The 21,097-nt window shown below is 45.5% G+C and overlaps 1 protein-coding gene across 3 annotated transcripts in view; it reads right to left on the reverse strand.

Moving 5' to 3' along the window:
* Positions 1-21,097, reverse strand: part of Wdfy4 (WDFY family member 4) — a 254,176-nt gene that overhangs the window by 170,302 nt on the left and 62,777 nt on the right. For all 3 annotated transcript variants that reach the window (XM_006976744.4, XM_076544367.1, XM_076544368.1), the window contains one exon: positions 18,528-18,621. In XM_006976744.4, the coding sequence (XP_006976806.1) occupies positions 18,528-18,621 (94 nt within the window). The remainder of the gene's footprint in view (positions 1-18,527; positions 18,622-21,097) is intronic.

Below are 21,097 nucleotides of genomic sequence, written 5' to 3' on the forward strand. Positions count from 1 at the left end.
GTGCTCTCCTCACAGTGCCCCTGTACCTAGCCCAGACTCCACCTCCTGGTTCACTGGCCTGAGGCATCGCCATCCTTTTCATATTTTAAGTCTTTGTCCCAGTTTGCGGTTTCAAGAAAAGAACTCTATGCCAGTGTCAACCGTGTTGGGAGACCAGAGCAAGGCCAGGAGAAACCACAATGGCACTCACCTAACAGTCATCCCCACCCATCCCACTACAGAGGGGCTCCAGGACTCCCCTCTGGTGCCCGAACCCACAGACGCTCGAGTCATTTACATACAAAGCCATGGTACTTCCACTTCGTCAGTGAGCATCACTCTGCACCCTTTAAATCACTTTTCGATTACTCAGGACACTCAGTACAACACAAACGCTGTGCCATCAAAGTTCTGCTCTACGGGGGATAATGACAAGAAACCAAGTCCGCACATCTAGTATGCATGCAGCATTTTCTGCTTCCAGCCCATGGAATATGCTGAGATGGAGGCCGGCTGTGATAGCTCTCTCACGAGCACTGGCATCTGACCTCACCAAGTCACAGACATGTGCTACTCTCATCCTCTGTGGAGGTTTCCCTGGAACCTCCCCACGTCTTTCTTACTCCCGTTCCTCCGAAAGGTATTAAAGTGGCCTGCCCTGGGAAGACAGACATTGCCTGCTCTCAAGAGAGTTGCAGACTAAAAGTGATACGGATGAGAAACCAGGGAGACTATCTGTGCACAGTAAGGGAAATGCTCTACCGTGACTCTGTGTCTGGGAGAGAAGATGTTTCCCATGCTTTGTGCACATTTCATGGACTCTCAAAGGTAAAAGGGAGGCTATGCCTGATGTCTACTTTAAGGGCTACATTTCACCTGTGACATCAATAACTCCTGGGTACTTAGGATGTGCTCTCATGGATAGAGTGTGGAATCACGGCATCATGGCCATCTCTGTTCTACACAAGAGGAAACTGAGCTCAGAGGAAGTCATTGCCCAGAGCCACATGGCAAGGGACTGGACTGACGGTGACCCTGAGCCTCATGCTTGGAATTGTCTCATTCCATAGCCTTCTTGCCAGGTGCAGCCATTTGAGTAGCTTTGTGCCAAGAGACAGTATCTTCCTATCATTAAGCCAACCCCAAGACTGACCTACCTAGGCCCGTAACTCCTGTCTCAAACTTATGACATTCAGTAATTTCCCCCATTCAGTAATTTGCTCCCCACCTCTGTGTGTGTGTGAGTGTGAGTGAGTGTGTGTGGGGGGGAGAACGAGCACTTATGTGTCTTATGTGTGTTAATTCAGGCATTGATGTGCCACAGCACACACACGAAGATCAGAGGACAACTTCAGTATCTGTCTTAACCTTCTACCTTAAGACAGGATCTTTTGCTGTTTGTTTTTTCTCACTGTGGCTGGCACACAAGCTTCCAGGGGTTCCCTGTCTCTGCCTGCTATCTCCTAGTAGGAGGAATGCTGGAATTACGGATGCTCCTGTTCTAGGGATTGGAACTCAGGTCCTTAGGCTTGTGCGCCCAGCTCTTTTACCCTGAAGATCCCTCCAGCCCTTTAATGTCCCACGTCTAAGTTATCTTTAGTAAAGCTTCTGACTTAAAATTGGGGGGCACGTGACTGTGCTATAATGACTTTAGTGATGACTTTCCTGCTGAGCAGGGTTCTGCCATTCAAAACGGTCACTGTTTTTGTCCACACCACTGTTAGCTGATGCTGAAGATGCATCTCATCACGTGGAGGAGATGCTCCTAGCATTAGCCTGGCTTCTGTTACTGTAGTGAAAGCATTTGCACTGTATATGAAAAAGCAGGTCTACTTAGCTTGTCTTTCTGGAGACTCAGGGCATGACACGTGCATTTGCTTAACTCTGGTGATGCTATATCGACTTGGGTGTGTCCCACTCAGAATGCACTATGGCAAGGTCAGAAGCAAGTTGGGGAGGGTCACAGGTGAGACAGGAAGCAGAGATGACCGAAGGACCACTCCCTCTCTTTTAAGTCAACCTACTGGGGTCCCTTGAGAACTATGTTAATTCCTTTCAAAGGCAGAATGCCCAGTGGCCTCCCACTAGTCTCTGCCCCTTGAAGGCCCCCGCCACCTTGACACTGTCCCAGTGGAAATGGAACTTCTACCACAGGAACCCTTGAGAGACAAACTCAAGCCACATCTAAAACATCGTAGGCTTCCATTTCAATGGGACCTCTGCACAGTTGATCTTAGCTTGCTGATACCCACGCTAGCCCAACAGGGGTCAGAATCTAAAAGCAGACATGGAGTGATTTGATGCGCACGCACGTGTACACACACACACACACACACACACACACACACACACACACACACACTAGTTCTGGTGTGCATCAAACAACTTCATTGTCAGTGCTGGTACTTCGAGGGCCTTGTCTGTGTGGAAATGCATCAGCTTCCCTGGCTTGCTTCCCTGTATCTCTCTTCTGATGAGCTGCCTCTTCCTGCATCCACATGAACCTCATCTCTGCCTTTCTCTGCACTCCTGATGGCAGAGAGGGAACATGCATCCTCCGCCTTGACCATTCTCTCTACCAGAGTTCGGGCTGTCATTTGGTAACTGCATTCTTTTAATTTGGGGTGAGAGTTGGGGAGACAGTCTGCATGAAGCTAGATGCAAAAATAATATCAGAATGTATTATTAATAAGAATTAAAGAGAAACGTCTCCAATCTCCAATTTTTCATTACCAGTAAGTATTTACTTATTGCTTTAGGGACTTTGACTTTTTTGTGTTTTTGCTCCCTTCCCCCAACCACAGAGCTATAATTACAATCTAAATATGCAAAAAGGAAAAAAGAAAAAGTTTTCAAAGGGGAAATGCTGATTCTGTCTAATGTTGCCACAAGTTCACTCCAAAACTGCTCGATACCCCATAATGGAGGAGGCGAAATTGATTGTTCTCATGATCACTGCAACCCCATCAATACCAATATTGTCTTGTTTTGAATAAAATGTGCTGTTTTTTTCAATGCTGGTTCCAGTAAAATGGGGTTTTTAGTGAAAATATGAACAGTGGCAGGAAATCAGTCTGGTTCCTCCCCTGCAAATGGATTGATTTCCCTAACGCATAGTACTTCCAATGCAGGAAAGGGAAAGGTGGTTCAATTAGGACTCAGAGGTAAGGTCAAGGGTCACCAGGCTGGCTGGCGGGTTGGACTCTCAAAGCTAATTCACAAAGCAATGGTGGGGTGGCCCTTAGGCAGTTTCTGCTTCCTCCACCTAACAGTCAAGACTTGGGTCCATCCTGGGGTATTTATTCTTCATTGCCCCCTTTCTGCCCAACTTTCTTCCTAGTCCACATTAGTAAGTCCCAGCATCCAGAAGGAACTGGGTCTCAGTGGGATGGTGACACCATTTAGATGTGGCTTGTCCACCAGGGGCCAGGTGCTGGAAGCGTGGTTCCCAAGATGCTGGTGTGAAATGTGGTAGGACCTTTAAGAGAAGGGGCTGGTGGGAAGTTGGTAAGTTGCTGGAGGTTATGCACTCAGACAGAGTTAGCCTAATTCCTGTGGGATCCCAATTTCATACCGTTGGACCGCTTTCTCCAGTGTTCCCCTCCACCATGATGTCATCTGCCATGAGGGCCTCACCAGAGCTGAGATAGTTCCAGGAGCACAATCAGAGGCTTTTGCAGCCTCACTTACTTCCTTACAGTCACAGAGAATGGGCTAATACAGCTAAGCATGCTCAAGGAGGCTGCAGTGTTGACCACTCCAGTCCACAGTGTCTTCCCGACACTAACCCTGCTGCCCTGATGGACATAAAATCACTACACCCAAAGTCAGCTTCTTCCAGAATTCTGGCAGACCAGGAGCTTTTGTATTCACTCATATTCAGATTAGTCGTTTACTCCAGTTTGGTTGAAATGTTCTCTCATTTGGGGAGGGAGGTAACAGGTTTGCCATGACGTTTGCTCTTCTTGTTACTAAAGATTATAGGAAGGATGCTAGGGATGGGGGCCCTAAGAAGAGCAACTTGATAAGTTGTGGGGGGGTTTGTATTATAAATAGACTAAATATTGTAACTGTAATTCTTGCTTGATAATTGTTTTGTTATATGTAATTTTACATGTTAAAGTTAAAACCTTACTTTAAAAAAAAAAAGAAAAGAGAAAGTGCTGTGGATATCATGCTGTAAAAATAAAGTGCTGATTGGCCAGTAGCCAGGCAGGAAGTATAGGTGGGACAAGCAGAGAAGAGAATTCTGGGAACAGGAAGGCTGAGGCATAGAGATGCTGCCAGCCACCATGATGAGAGGTAGATGATGTTAAGATACTGGTAAGCCAGGAGCCATGTGGTAACTTATAAATGAATAGAAATGGGTTGATTTAAGATATAAGAACAGTTAGCGCCAGGCAGTGGTGGCGCACGCCTTTAATCCCAGCACTTGGGAGGCAGAGGCAGGCGGATCTCTGTGAGTTCGAGGCCAGCCTGGGCTACCAAGTGAGTTCCAGGAAAGGCGCAAAGCTACACAGAGAAACCCTGTCTCGAAAAACAAAAAAATAAATAAAAATTAAAAAAAGAACAGTTAGCAAGAAGCCTGCCACATCCATACAGTTTATAAGAAATATAAGTCTCTGTGTGTTTACTTGGTTGGGTCTGAGCAGCTGCAAGACTGGCGGGTGAGAGAGATTTGTCCTGACTGTGGGCCAAGCAGGACTGGGGAAAACTCCAGCTACAGTTTTGTTTGTTTTTCAAATTGCTCACTTAGAATTGATTTTTTTCCTTCCATGGCATGGATTTGCCATCTTGCCATAGTCCCACCACCATAGCATGTTCATACTCCCACAGCATCCTAGACTTGGGAGTTTGCCATCTTGGGTTAAGTGTATCTTGGTTTTCTTTCCTGTTTCTATGATAAAATAGCCTGACAAAGCTACTTAAGAGAGAAAGGGTTTGTTTTTGGTTTTCTTGGGACTTTTGGCTCACAATTCCAGGTTACGGTCCACCTTTTCAGGGAAGTCGTGCAGCAGAAACTCAAAGCAACCGGTCTGGTCAGATCCACAGTCAAGTGCAGAGAGGAAGGAAGAAATACATGTGTGCTAGTGCTCGGCTCATTCTCTCTGCTGTTATTCAATCCAGGAACCCCTGCCCAGGGAATGGAGACACCCACGGTGGACCAGTCTTCACACCTTAATTAACATAATCAAGACAGTTCCCTCCAGACACACCCACAGGCTATTTCTGGCATAGACAGTCCTTCACTGAGACTCTATTTCCAGATGATTCTAGATTCCATCAAGCTGACAAAATTGGATGTAAGTGAGAATATCAGTCCTATCTCATCAGCAGAATCCATGTCTTTCTTGCTGCACCTCACAAAAGGACCACTAGAGCCCAGCTGGTTGTGAATGAATGAGCCTCTGTTCCACCTTCCTCTTCCTAGACCACATCTGTACAAAGGCCACACTTCTGATAGCAGAAGCCTAGGATCTCATATTCACAGAATGCTTTTCTCTTCCTGATTGCCGTGGATTGGATATGATATGTTCCTCACAGATGCCATGTTGCAACTCTTGGTTCCCACAGAGTTGATGGTACTGTTTTGGAAGGCCACAAAATCAGTAGATTCCTCAGCCATAGCCAACCTATGATGTTGCCTGTACAGAGTTCATGGTCACAAACCACAAGATCAAGTTACAAAAAAAAAAAAAATCCCCAAATAGTCTTATGTTTGAAGTAAGTGATGGGCCACATTCTACCTATCTTGGCAGCATATGGCCATAAGCAGCCTATGAGGCACAGGCTGGACATTCCTGTGAGAAGGTGAATCCTCACTGCAGTAAGTGGGTCATTTGGGTGAGGTCTGAGCTTTCATAGCCTGGTGTCACTTCCTGTCAGCTCTCTACTTCCCTTATCATGGATGAAATATGGCAGGCACCTTACACGCCCCTCACCACGCCTTCCCTACCAAGATAGACTGTATGCCATCTTACACTCTAGGCCAAAATGAGCCCTTTCTCCCTTAATTTGCTTCATGTCAGGTTCAGAAAAGAGAAAAATATTACTAATATACCTACTCGCTCCCTTCTGTTTCATGCACCTGGCTCTGGGTCTGGGGACATTCTATGCCCCTCTGTTGAAAATGCCATGCCCCTTTCTGACTAATAGTAAAGATGAGAATGTCTGCCTCGGCCCTATCCTGTTAATGACCCCCTACTTAGCATCAGGGGGCATCTGCATGTCCTCTCCCCGAAGACATCTTTTCTGACTTCCCCAACCCAGTGCTGCTCCGTTCTTCCAGTGGTCAGTGTCACACCATGACCACTTATCTCCCCTCTTTTCTCCTCCTTTCTCAATTTTTCTCTCCATTCACCATTGCTTCCCCTTTCACTATCTCTTCTTCTCTCCTCTCTCCTCCCCTGCTTCACCCTCCAGACCCCCAAAACTGTAAGCCTGAGACTCTGTCTCTTACTATGACCCTATCTCCATGGTGTCTCTGTGCCTCATGCACAGCATCTGCCTAATAAACGCAATCACAGAATGTTCTAGCTAAGAGGTACACCCCAGTCAGAGAGCTGACAAAGAATCCAGATCAGTTGATGTACCAATCACCTGTGGAAGAGTAGTGAGCCGAGAGCTCTCTAGATGTGGAGTGTGTGGTTGTTTTTGAAGGATCAGCATGTGGAAAGGCTGGAGGTGAGAATGAGCCCAGGGGTCATTATCTAAAGGTCACAAGGCATGCCTGTGACAAAATGAGGGTCTTCAGATACCACACAAAGGTGCCTGGTCTGTCCTTTCTGTTAGATTCTGCCCCAGCTCAGCAACTGCAAAAGAGTCCTAGTGTGGCACAAATCCCCAAGACCTGGGATCACCGGTCCTAGGGATCTAGGGAGCCTGGAATGCCAGGACGGACCTCACTCTTGACAAGTGCTTAGAGGCCCACTATCTTCTGGCACGGTTGACACAAGAAGCCACAAAGTCTCTGAGTCATGCTCTAGAAGATGTCACACATCTAGAGAGTATCCGGTGACTTTGTGCCAACTCCAAGATCTCATCCCAGGCCTGGCCCGATTCAAATCTATACCCCACAACCCATGGCAGGCTCTTGCCCCAGGCTTGGGAGTGAGGGGCTTGCAGCCCTGTGGCTCTCCCTTTGATGACATGCCTACTCCTCAGAGCTGGTCCTGAGTTCAGCAAGTCCTCTGGGTAGGTGTGGCTAGGCCCGGGCTCAGAACCTGTCAGTGGGTTCCCTTCCTCCCATAGTGGAATTCCTCAAGTGCTGTTCTCATCCCCACTGGGACTATGAAGAATGTACCTGTAACCACTGAGACTCACAGCACTTCTGCCCTTTCCCTCCCTCCATGACTGTGCCTTAGACCCAGGTGCAGGCTTGCTAATCTTGGCCACTGAGTTCTGGTCTAGTGGACTCTGCTTCATCATGCTGGCTGGCAGGGACCATCTTGTCCCCTCTCCTCTCGACACCCTGCTTACTCCAGCCATATGCTGGCTGATGTTTGACTAAAATGTATTACATTCCAGTTAACATTTGCAGAATCGTACATGCCATGACCTCAGCTCCCCGGACCCGACTAGAGAGTCAGAAGTTCTGGGTTAGGAGCACACCTGGCATGCACATGCTGAGGGCACAGGGCTAAGGCCTCCTGGGTCCCCTCTCCACTGCTCTTCTCAATGGGAAGCCTTACCCACTTTGCAGGTGAGGCCCTGGTGCCTGAAACGCTTCCATCCATCTCCTTAGGTCCTGATAATAATGTCATAACAAGGGGCACCTCGAGCTGTCTTCTGAAGCCTGTGGTTCACTGTGCATGCTGCATTCGTTGTAAAGAGAACCCGGCACCTCACAAGAGGCATGAATGATGGCCATAGAAGTGTTTGGATTGCTAGGTGCAGTTTGCTTTTATTTCTATTTTTCCCCTTAGTTAAATGTGAACTCCTTTACATGGGTAAACTTACCTCCTGTGGTCAGAGGCTGTTGTTCCCTATTACCTGCCTTTATTTATGCATTCCCATGATCCCTGGTCCCAAGAAATTCAGTCTGCAATTTCTGTGACCTACACCTAGTCTGAGGAGCTGAACTTGAGGTGAAAATACAGGGAATGGCGTAGTAAGACAGCAGAAGAAGCTAGAAGACCGACCAGCCACTGTTTGGGCCACACAAATCCCACCTGACTAATGTCTCCCCTCACCCAGGCTCACTGAGCTTTCTGTCCTCTTCATCTCCATGTCAAATCGGGTCCACTTGCTTTGCTTAATAGATCACCCCAAGAAGCCTCCTGGATTTTGAATACAGACTGAAATTTTTTATCAGAGAATAGTGGAAGTATTTGAGGTTGGGCTTCGTGGGAAAGGCAGAAAACAGAGTATTGACTGCGGTCGTGTAACAAACAGATCTTTACCAAGTTCCTTGTGGGGGAAAACAGCCCTTTTCAGTCACTCACCCTCCTGTAATGCTATCCACAGCTATTAGCACTGTCGATATTTGGGGTATTTGAAATTTGATATTTAGGTATTAGTTCAAGTGTTTGAAATACATAGGCAAATTCCAGGAAATGACGCCCATTTCCAAACTTAGGCACAAATGAGTTCACAGATACATGAACCTCAAGTCCCTCCTCTCTGTCCTATTGGGTGTGCAGGACATCTCATGGCTGTCGCCTTGTCCAGAGCCTTCAGGTCTCAAGAACACACTTGGCACTAACTCAGGCTGCACACTGGAGGTAGGCAAGTCTCTCAGATACCTGGATCTGGCCGGCACATTGTTCTCCATACTTTCTTACAGCCATGCCTCTTGCAAAAAGGGCAACCTGGCCAGGAGCAAATGGTCCAAGCCTTGCTTTGGGAATATACATGCAGCACTCAGCAACAATGCTAATTCTCCCATTGCTTTCTGAAGCTCCCGGGGCGGGGGGGGGGGGGGGGGGGAGCATGATATCTATATTAAACATTGGACAAGGCTCATTGACTGAAAAATATCCATGTTTGTGGAGTTGGGATGTTACAGATCCAGGGCCAAAATTGACTTGGGCTACCCAGAATCCCCACAATAGTCAGTTTATTGCCTACCTCTATACCTGACCTAACAACCTTTAAGTTAGCAGACCACTAGCTCGCACCAACTCAAAAGCTACAAATGTTATCAAATAGCATCTAAAACTCATAGGGGGGGTCCCTCCTTTGCTGTGACCCACCCACCTGCCTTCCTCACCCATGTATTTGCCAGATGCTGTGCTTTATGTCAGTATTTGTGCTCTGACTGCAGCAGTTCATGTGGCCACATTCATAGTAGAACAGTCATTCGAGGAACCCCAGATCTTTCCAAGCCATATTTAGCTCAGAATAAACTAATTCTTACTCTTTTCAGGGGAGTATGGGATTGGGACCCAAGGACAAGCCATTCTCATAAAAGGACCCATCTGGATCAGCACCATGCCCCAGCACAGGCTCTTACTCAACCATCCATGTTGCCTGAGTGGGTGGATGTCATTGAGTCTTTCCTGCCCAGTGGTTTATTCTGAGCTGGTTGCTAAATATCCTTTTATTTGTGAAGTCACTTCAGGTTCAATTCCTAGCACGCACATGATGGCTAACAGCTCTAATTCCCATTTGGGAAGCAGCCTCCATTGGGCACCAGGCATGCAAGTAAAATGCTTATACACATAAAGACTTTTTACATTCTAGTCTTGCCTGCAGGTATGTCTGTATGAAGGCATCAGATTCCCTGGAACAGAAGTTACAGACAGCTGTGAGCTGTCATGTGGGTGCTGGGAAGTGAACCCAGATCCTTTGGAAGAGCAGCCAGTGCTCTTAACCGCTGAGCCACCTCTCCAGCCCCCACATAAAGACTTTAAAAGAAAGTAAAAGAATAAAAGAAATGCCAAGTGCCTGATCATGAAGTTGCTGGAGATAAGAGGTGCTTGGCCCCACCAGCCCAGTGGAATGGAGGTGCTGTGGGACTCCTCAGGACACACAGCAGCCTCAGCCAGGATAACAGACCCCACCCCACTGTCTTGGGCACCTTCATGTCCACATAAATGTGTAAAATAATCCAAGTGGGAGGATCTGACCTTGAGGCGAGCCCAAGGAGACTCCCCCTCCCTGTCACAGCAGCAAGTAAATCCACACACCCACCAGCTAGTAAAAAAAGAAAAGTTAGAAAGTCACTAAAATGGGAAACAGCAATTGAAAGAAGGGAGAAATTTTTGGAGAAAGACCACTATGACACCAGCAGGCGCCATGTGTGGTGAATGTGGCAATTCAACACTTCAAGTGTTTGAGACAAAACATGGAACACTTGACATTTTAAACTGCTTTTGTATTGTTTTGTCCACATGGAACTAGAAATCCTAAATAAAGATAGTAAATGGGCAGCCAGATTTAATTGTAATGTTAAAGCATCTGGAGGCAAAAAATATGAAATTGCTAATTCTCAAGAAATTGGAAAATTTTTTAAAAGAGAAACTTTTAAAAAATATAGGAAAGTACTAAGAAAATTGTAGAGGCTTTGTCAAAACCAATGATAAATTTTAAGGAGCCTCACTTTTCTCAGCCCTTGTCTCTCCTCTGTGACCTAGCCTTTATCTCAGAACTCATCTCCTTAGAAATCCCAGAGCAGAACAAAATTCAGTATTGAAGGAAAAAAAATCTTATGACATCCCCTAAGATAGAGCAGGAGGCAAAGGACAGCCTGAAATTGTCAGTCCCTGGGCTGAAACTGAACCTGACTGTAGTGTCCATTGGAGCTCTCTGGGCTTTGCTAAAGGCTTTCATCCAGACCACCCTGTAGCCCCACACACCAGGCTTTCTGACCCTCATTACTGAATCTGGAGTTCCCCTTCGTACGCATGCCTCCCTCTGCAGACTAGCCACTGAAACAGGAATGCCAACCTGAGTCTACACATGAAGCCTCCTTGGCCGACCTCTTTGCTTTCACTTAAGAGACACAATTTTTCCGCTCGGTTCTGTTAAGTCATTGGAAATGAAGGTTTAGAATTAAGGGTTGCTTAATGCTATGGGGGAAATAATCAGATCAGTGGCCTATTAAAAATGACAAGTGATGCATCTAAATGAAAGCTATAATGTCTTCAGGGGCAGTGAGTGGCCTGTTTTTATGTATGGCTGTGTGCATAACTTGTCCTCAAGAGTATTTATGTCTGTACCTTGTTTACACACAAACAAAAACTTAGGAGTGTTCCTCCTATAAACTGAAGTTGTTAAATTAGCCCAAATTCCTTGTAGTTCACAGTAAACAGGAAGTTTAGGGCAAAAGTGTCATCTTGGGTGACAGGTGAGGTTCAGCCTCCCGTCACAATATGCCAACTAAAGAGTCGAATAATAGTGGGACATGAAGAGAGGAGATTTGCCAATGTGGCAAACTCTGAGGGAAACACACAGGGGCTCCAATGATGATGTGCCCATCTTTGGGGTACTGTTCTGGTCTTCATATTTAAGTGGAAAAATTGAGCGAAGAGGAAAGAGGAATTCGTAATTATGCAGTCTTGGTGAAGACGGGTCTGCTTGATCATTGTCTCATTATGGAGCAAAGGGGTAGTCCAAGGGAGTCCTCATTTCTTGGCGCAGGCTGGCTCTGCTCCGGGATGCATCTCATTCTGCAGAGAACTGCTTCACATGGAGGATGGCCTGTCCTTGGAGAGCTTTACAGTTCCTGGAGTCCGTGTGACTGCAGCTTTGGAACATTTATTTCTGTGTCTTTGACTTTGAAGGAGGAGGAAAGAACTCAGTAGCCAGGCCTTAAGTGACTGGCAGGTCTATGCAGAGCTGAGCATGTGTCAGGCTCAAAGTAAAAGAGATAGACACAAAATAAAGGCAGGGGTGCCTAGCTTTCGTCCTGTTTGAAGTTACCTTGTGGACCCAAGTGAAGAGTCGACAGTTTTTAGCAAAAGCAATAGCTGAAAGCTTGCTATGAGACTTTTAAATATTTAACCAATTAGTTAATTCAATTATTTCTGTAGGAAAAAAATAGATATGTCTCCAGGACTGTTGACGTTCATTACCTGTGCATCTGCAACAGCTTCCTGGGTTTTCATTAGAATATGATTTTATTTTATGGTTAAAAATGTTTCCTAATTTTTTATTTAAAAAATGTTTTTATTCAATTTACATACCAACCACAGATCCCCCTCTCATCCTTCCTCCCGCTCCACCAACCCCCATAAGCACCCCCCCACCCGGCCCACCTCTCATCCCCTCCTCCAACAGGGTAAGTTCTCCCTTACCTGGGGGGGACAGCAAAGTCTGGTCCATTCAGTTGAGGCAGGACCAAGCCCCTCCCCCTGCATCAGGGGTGAGTAAGGTGTCCTACCATGGGTAATGGGATCCAGAAAGTCAGCTCATGCACCAGGGATAGATCCTGATCACACTGCCAGGGGCCCCTCAAACAGACCCAGCTACACAATTGTCTCTCCTCCTCCTGCAGAGGGCCTAGTCCAGTCTCATGCAGATTCCACAGCTGTTGGTCTAAAGTTCATGAGTTCCTATGGGCTTGGTTCAGTTGTCTCTGTAGATTTTCCCATCATGATCTTGACCCCCCCCCCCGCCCCGTCTTGCTCATATAATCCCTCTTCCCTATCTTTGACTGGACTCCTAGAGCTCAGCCTAGTGCTTGGTTGTGGATCCCTGCATCTGCTTCCACCAGTTACTAGATGAAGGCTCTATGATGACAGTTAGGATATTCACCTATCTGATTACTGGGGTAGGCCAGGACAGGCACCCTCACCACAACTGCTAGTAGTCTAAGCTGGGGTCATCCTTGTGGATTCCTGGGAATTTCCCTAACACCACATTTCTCCCTTGCCCCATCATGTCTTCCTCTATCAAGATATCTCTTTCATTGCTCTCCCATTCTGTCCCTCCCCCAGCTTGACCATTCTCTTCCCTCATATCCTCAATTCCTCCTCTCTATTGCCCACACCCCCCTCCCATCATCCCCAGTTTACTCATGGAGATCTCATCTGTTTCCCCTTCCAAAAGTGATCCATGCATCCCTCTTAGGGTCTTTCTTGTTTCCTAGCTTCTCTGAGGCTATGGGTTATAGTCTCATTATCCTTTGCTTTACATCTAGTAACCACTTGTAACTGAGAACAACATATCATGTTTGTCTTTCTGAGTCTGGGTTGCCTCACTCAGGATGATGTTTTCTAGTTCCATCCATTTGCCTGCAAATTTCATGATGTCATTGTTTTTTACAGTTGAGTAATACTCCATTGTGTATATGTATCACATTTTCTTTACCCATTCTTCGGTTGAGGGGCATTTAGGTTGCTTCTAGGTTCTGGTTATTACAAATAATGCTGCTATGAACATAGTTGAGCAAGTGTCCTTGTGATATGATTGAGCATCCCTTGGGTATATGCCCAAGAGTGTTATCATTGGGTCTTGAGGTAGATTGATTCTCAATTTTCTGAGAAGTTGCCATACTGATTTCCAGCATGGCTGTGCAAGTTTGCACTCCCACCAACAGTGGAGGAGAGTTCCCCTTGTTCCACATCCTCTCCAACATAAGCTGTCATCAGTGGTTTTGATCTTAGCCATTCTGACAGGTGTAAGATGGTATCTCAGAGTCATTTTGATTTACATTCCCCTGATGACTAAGACATCGTGTTGATCAATGCTTAAATGTCTTTTGGCCATTTGGTATTCTTCTGTTGAGAGCTCGTTTTATAATTGAATTGTTTGGTATCTTGCTGTCTAGTTTCTTGAGTTCTTTATATATTTTGGAGATCAGCCCTCTGTCAGATGTGAGATTGGTGAAGATCTTTTCCCATTCTGTAGGCTGTCATTTTGTCTTATTTACTATGTCTTTTGTCTTACAAAAGCTTCTCAGTTTCAGGAGGTCCCATTTATTAATTGTTGCTCTCAGAGTCTGTGCTACTGGTGCTATATTTAGGAAGTGGTCTCCTGTGCTGATGCATTCTAGGCTACTTCCTACTTTCTCCTCCATCAGGTTAAGTGTAGCTGGATTTATGTTGAGGTCTTTGATTCACTTGGATTTGAGTTTTGTGCATGGTGATAGGTATGGATCTATTTGCAATCTTCTACATGTTGACATCCAATTATGCCAGCACCACTTGTTGAAGATGATTTCTTTTTTCCATTATACAGTTTTGGCTTCTTTGTCAAAAAAACAGATGTTCACATGTGTGTGGATTAATGTCAGGAGCTTCAATTCAATTCCATTGGTCCACGTGTCGGTTTTTATGCCAATACCAACCTGTTTTTATTACTATAGCTCTACAGTAGAGCTTGAAGTCAGGGATGGTGATGCCTCCAGAAGTTACTTTATTGCAAAGGATTGTTTTAGATATTCTAGGTTTTCTGTTTTTCCATATGAAGTTGAGTATTGTTTTTTCAAGGTCTGTGAAGAATTGTGCTGGGATTTTGATGGGGATTGCATTGAATCTGTAAATTGCTTTTGGTAAGATTGCCATTTTTACTATGTTAATCCTACCTACTCATGAGCATGGGAGATCCTTTCATTTTCTGACATCTTTTTCAATTTCTTTCTTTCTTCAGGGACTTAAAGTTCTTATCATACAGGTCTTTCACTTGTTTGGTTAGAGTTACCCCAAGGTATTTTATATTATTTGTGGCTATTGTAAATGGTGATGTTACCCTGATTTCTTTCTCAGCCCTTTTATCCTAAAGTTTAAGGAAAAACTAAGACACAAAAGGGCCATCAAGTAGCAGTGATACCAACAGTTATAAGTTGAGGATGTTGAAAATATTAAAGGAAAATTCTTTTATGTCAGGAAGGACCTCGTGTGGTAAAATAGAATTTTGTCCTAATGTGAAGAATTTTCCAAGAAGGAAAGTTGAGGACAAAACTGATAGGTTCAAGTATGCTACATGAAGGTCTGTGGATGACAAAGCTTAAAGATTACATGTATGTAGCAAAGCTTGTTATAGTGAAGAATTATCAAAAATCCCATAGGCCAGTATTAAATTCAAGATATAAAAGCAAAGCCTAACTTTCTATGTCTAACAATAAGGGTTCACACTAGAAACACTGACTTAGAAAGCACGGACTTATGTTTTACTCCTTCACTAAATGGACCATTTAAAACCGGACGATTATATTTCATTTAAATTCTTCCAACACAAAAACATATAAATATGTCTTAATGCTAAGTTGATGTGCTTCCCCATTGGATTAAATTCTTCCCTTGTCAGATGGCCATGGCCTTTGCACTCATTCACCTTCATAACCATCATAAGGACAATAATATTGTTAAGTGAGAGGTCAAAGATCACATCCCCTATGGTTCTGTAATGACTGGATGGCACACGAGAGACCTGACCGTAGTCTGCTGTCTCCATTCTTTGTAGAATACATAGTCAATCAACAAGTGTTGGTGGTCACAATGTTTGGTAACCCAAGATACTTCAGATCTCTTAGCTTGGCATACAAGGCTCTTGACATCATGGCTGACATTCCCAGCCCCACTCACATGATTTAACCCAACTGAACAAAACCAAATAGGCCCCTTCTTTTGCACCTCTCTGTGTCTGAATCCTCCTCCCTCCCCACTCTCCTGATGAGGGTGGGCATGCCTTTTCTCTAAAGCCTCACACAGTGTCCCTACTTCTCTCTATGCCCCAAGGCCTGGAGATGAAGTCTCCTGCAGCCAGCTCAGTGTTGTCATAGTATCTCCTATGACCTCTGCCTCTCCATCCTCAAACCCAGAGCATGAGTTCTGGTACCATTCATCCCTAAATAACTACAGGTGCAAGCTAGGGGGTTCCAGTTATTCATGGAAGCAAACCATCCCATTGGCTTCTCCAACACAGACTAGGGTACAGCCAACTCTGTTAAGTTGGATCTGACCTACCACCCTCTGCACTATAGCTGTCCTGTGCACAAGCAAATATCCCTCTGCCGACAACTGACTGAGGGTCACAGCCCTGGAGGAAATGGAGAGGCACTTGGGACTGTTTAGAGCTATGGCCCCCAGCAATGCCCTTACAGAGTCAGACCCTTGCAGGCTGCTGAGAACTATGAGAAAGGAAAGCATCTTCCCAATGAATTAGGTTTTTTCTGAGGCCAAGAAACTAAGTTGAATCCCATTTTTTTTTTTTTTGCCTTGTACACGACTGAATTTCTACCTCTCAGTTTTTAATATGGATGAAAATGCTAGAGGCAGAGAAAGAACTGTATTACCTATTTCTAAGAGTGGCCTGCAGTATTGGCATTTCTGAGGACTGCACACAGAACAAATTTAATGTAGCTGTGACTGGAAATAAAGCAGAATGGGACACCCATAAGGTTAGTTAAGCAGTGGCCTCTGGCACCAACCATTTCTCAGCCAAGGGGAGGAAGGGTCAGAGTAAGATGAAGAGCATATTGAGCATTAGGAGCAGCCTGCAGACCCTCAGGAGCTGAACAGGAGCAGCTCTCCATCCCTTCCTAACACTGCCATCTACTGAGACACCCCACTCCTCTCCTCTCCGTTGCGGCAAGGTCTGCAGGAGCTTAAAAGCCGCTTGGTTTCAGCACTTTCTCGTGTGGTTTCATTTCTCCTTTGATTTACTATTCTATCTGTTAGTATGAGGTCTCCCCCACCCCCTTTCAGAAATTAATTACTGTAATTATCCAACTTTTAATAGCTGCTGATGTGGCATCTGCAGAAAATATCCGAGAAAATGCATCACTGTGTTCATCTGCATATTTGAGAAACTGTGAAGATGAATCGGGACTTCTCCTCAATTACTTATTGACCTGAATAGAAGAAAAGGACCGTGCCAAATGGATTTCTTGTTTGCATACTTAATTTGCGGGCTTGATATCACAGAGCAAGCAAACGTCTGAATGCTAGGTTCAGCCACATCTGTGGGGATGAGGGGCAGCAGGACAGCCCTCTGTACGTCAGTGCTGTCCCTTCACTGTCTGTCACTGGAGTGGGTTTCTGCACAACACAGCCATCAAGCTGATTGCCAAGACACCTAGACCACTGACACAGCCATTCTCATGGTATTGTATAAAATAGCTGAAGAAGCCAGCCTCCTGGTAAGGTGGATGCCCCTGGAAAGATGCACCATACCAATGCACATCCCTGCACTTCACGGGAACTGCAAAGATCAGAGACCTACTCATTGAGTATGCCCGATGGTTGGGTCTTTCAGATCCTCTCCCTCACCAACTGTAAGGCCTTGGGAAACCATACAACTCTCCTGAGCCTCGAGCGCTTGCAGAATGGGCCAGGAAATGACTGCTCGTTGACTTTGAAGAAACACTGGGAAGATGGCTGACATTGTACTCCTGGCAGAGAGGGACTGTCCAATGTGTGGAGTTTCCAGTATGCTTAAGACAGGCACGTGTTAGGCATTAAAGTAAAGAAGGAAAGATCTCAGACCTCAGGGAACTCATTGGCTACAAGGCATTTGATTAAGAGGATAATCCCTAAGGAAGCTGGTCTTTAAACTGGCCCCCAGCAAGTCCCCCTTTCCTGTGCACACATGACGGCACTCACATTGATAAAGGAGTATTTATTTCCCTCAGCACCGAGGCTAAGCTGAGCCCGTGACTGTTTCACTTGAATTGATGAAACACTGTGGAGACAATGTTGACTTGTCTCAGACCCAAATTTCTAGAAGGTCTAGAAACCTCTGCTTTTGTGCCTCTGGAAGCCCTAAGCTGCTGTGTGCTCTCCAGAGAATCCACATAGAGACACAGGTAGAGGCCAGATGCAGATGACCCTATAGAAGAGACCCAGACCATACTAACAGCTTGAGACAAGAACACAGGTAGATGACCAAGCTGAGCTAGCTCTTCAGTGGCCCCTGGTCACATGTGTTGGACCCCAAAATGTTGAATCCATTAATGGAGAGGCCTTTTGGGGCTCCATCCCAGCCAGTACCATGTGGAGCATATCCCCATCTTTGTTGACACACAGGGTCATGAGAAATATTGTCATGTGCTGGTTAAAAACATGGACACACCCTGTTAGGCCACTTCACTGTATCAACATCATAAAGTGTACTTACAATCTAAGATAACTACCCATCATGGGCAGGGGAAGCTTAGGGAGGCACTGCTACATGCAACTTGTCATTGTGGAGTATCATCCCATGACCCAGGACTATTATGGCATAGTTATTACTAACTCCGTAGCCCATTTATCCAGAACATTCCATGCCACTCTGCTGGATCTCCTACTCACCAGCTTTATGCCCACTGTGTCACTGTTCTCCAGGAGAACAGGATGCAGAATAAGAAGTGGAGTCATCAGAGGACAATGTGAACATGGACCACATTAGGGCTATTTTCACTCCTACACCAGACACCACTGTTTCTTAGTGAGACCAGTCCCATCTCTACCAGCAAGACCACCCCCCTCCACTCCACTTGTCCCAAGTGGTCACAGATCAATCAAGGGTCCCAGACACACTGACACCACCCTTCAAGAGGTTCTGCCCAGGGGTGGCTTTGCTAACCATGGCACACTAGAACAAAGGAAGTCTCACCCCAGAAGGCACTCTATAGATAAGCCGGGTTACAGAGACAAAGCACATGTGTTCATCAAATATACCTGTGGGTGATCGTCAAGGTACAGGCGAGGCAGCAGTCTCACCATGATGCATATGATCCCAGGATGCATGATCAGGACGTCACCCTCATCCATCCTGCAAAGAGAGGGGAAACAGGACATGTGACCCGACCTCCTTTCAACCCTTTTTGTGCAGTTTTCTGTATCTTTTTTTCTAAAACAGATCATGACCCACATTCTCTGTGCACCGCCTAAAGAATGAATGACCTTGAACTGATGCATCTGAGCCTAATATAGCCCAGCTGTAAAATGGAGTCAGTAATATCACATTTCCTTCTGGGGACATAGACACATATCTGTCTCAACTCCTTGGTGCTGGGATTATAAGCATGTGCCATGACTTTATCTCATTTTCTTTCTCATGCTTGCAAAGCAAGAGCTTTAACAACTGAGCTCTTTCCCCAGCTCCCCAAGGGGAAAAAAATAAGTACTTCAAATGGAAATGGAAAGGGCAAACGTGGAAACATTTGTGGGATGCTGCTAAAGCATTGCTTTGAAGAGATTCATGAGATGAGATGCTTGCATTACACAAAAAATAAGGGCTTGGATCAAGCAGCCTAAGTGTCCACCTTCAGATACTATATTTTAAAAGGAAAAATGTAAACTCAAAGCAAGTGAAGAAATATAATAATAAAACTAGCAAAAATCACCCAAAGAGCAGAGGTGGAGGATTAGAGGCAAGCCGCGCCTTCCCACTTCTCGAAGACCCCCCAGTGGGTGCCCATCTTGGGTATGTCCAGCTCAGTCTTGCCAGTTGGCAAACAAGTCTGTGCATTTTCATTTCCTCTGGGAAGCTCACAGTGCTTCCAGCTAGCATTTACCCAATGGTCCTGTGTGTCCCCAGGGGAGTGACAAGAAGCAAGTCCATTGAAAATGTGTATGGTGGAGGAAAAGAACATATTTCCCAAGATGAGTAGATGTACAAGGCAAGCCAGGTAAGTATTTGTCATGTCCAACACAGCCAACCAGCAAACACCTAATAGCGAGGAAAAAGGAACCAGTTCACCCAAGCAACCAGAACGGCTAACCATCCCCAAGAACTGGAAACACTGAAGAAATGAATGAATTTCTAAATGTGCATGAACTATGAAATTAAATGAATAATGTATTAATAACTCAAACAGATCCATAAGCAATGAAATTGAAGAAGTAACAAAAGGGCTTCCTACAAAGAGAAGCCCAGGGCTGGTTGGGGAAACTGCCGCCACCAGGCACTGAGACCTGAGGTTCACCCCCAGAACCTACCTGGCAGAAGGAGAGTGCCAACTCCCACAAGTTGTCCTCCGATCTCTGAGTTGTACATGTGCTCACATGCATGTACATGCACTCAGACACACACCAAATAAGTTAGCTAATTAATAGAGAAATAGATGTAATTTTCTAAATCTTTTAAAATAAGTAAGAAGAAAAGCTCAGACTAATTTGCAGCTTAATTCTGTCAAACTTTTAGGAAAGAGCTGACACTAATGGTACTCAAGGTGTCCCATGGAAACAGCCGAGGGAGGGACACTAACAAACTCATTCTATGAAGTCCGTGTGACCCTGATACCAAAGCTGGAAAAGTGCACAATACCACCAACGAAACTGCAGACCAATGTCCCAGATGTGAACGGATACAAAGTGCCCCCGAGAGCACTTGCAAACCAAATTCAGGAGCACATTAAGACAATCCTATGTCACGACCAAAATCGTTGACCATCTGCACAGTGAGGAAGTCACCTCCCCAAAACAAAGGTGAACACAAGCTGGTGGGCTTTCCAGCTGTCCTCAGAGCCTGTGTCCCAATGAAAGAAAAAAATCGGGTGAAAGAAAGAGAGAATATGAGGGATGAAGGATGAAAAGAAAAGGACAGAAGGAAGAGAGGGAGGGAGAGAGGAAGGGAGGAAGGAAGGAAAGAAGGGAGGAAAGGAGAAAGGGAGAAGGCGGGGGAGGAAAGGAAAGGAAAAACCTCAAAACACCAGAAATCAGAAACCAATTGGTCACTTGAAGGTAGGAACCATAGATGAGGAATCAGCCAAGGTTAGCATATGTGGCAGAATCCCCTCAGCAGAACTGACACTGAGGAGGGTCAGGGGGAGGGGGAGGGAGAGGCCGCATCAACCAGCCTAAGAAGAAATAGCGCCTGGTACCATCATAGCTTCTATTTCATTATGCTTTCCCTTTTGCAAATTTGTACACTCATCTATACATTTGCTTGCTTGTTTCCTAATAGCTTAGAACTTCTCAGAACAGGTTTGTATGACTTCTTTGTCTCCATGCACCCGCTCTGCCATACCCTCTTTATTCACTCCTCAAACCTCTAACCCATATACTATATCTTTCATTCATATTTTACTCTCTCCTCCCCCTCCTTTCCCATTCTCACTTCACTACTTAATCATTGATACCACTACCTCTAAAACCTGCACACCCATTTTTCCCAGTCTGTGCCCAAGCACAGCTATCTCTGTGCCTCCTCTGAGACACGCCTGAAATGCACACGTGTCTTTGGCTACAGGTTAGCATCATGACTGCTGTGAAATCTTTGTATCTGACATTCATTTGCCTTCCCT

Source organism: Peromyscus maniculatus, chromosome 9 (assembly GCF_049852395.1).
Source record: "Peromyscus maniculatus bairdii isolate BWxNUB_F1_BW_parent chromosome 9, HU_Pman_BW_mat_3.1, whole genome shotgun sequence".
Classification (NCBI taxonomy): Eukaryota; Metazoa; Chordata; class Mammalia; order Rodentia; family Cricetidae; genus Peromyscus; species Peromyscus maniculatus.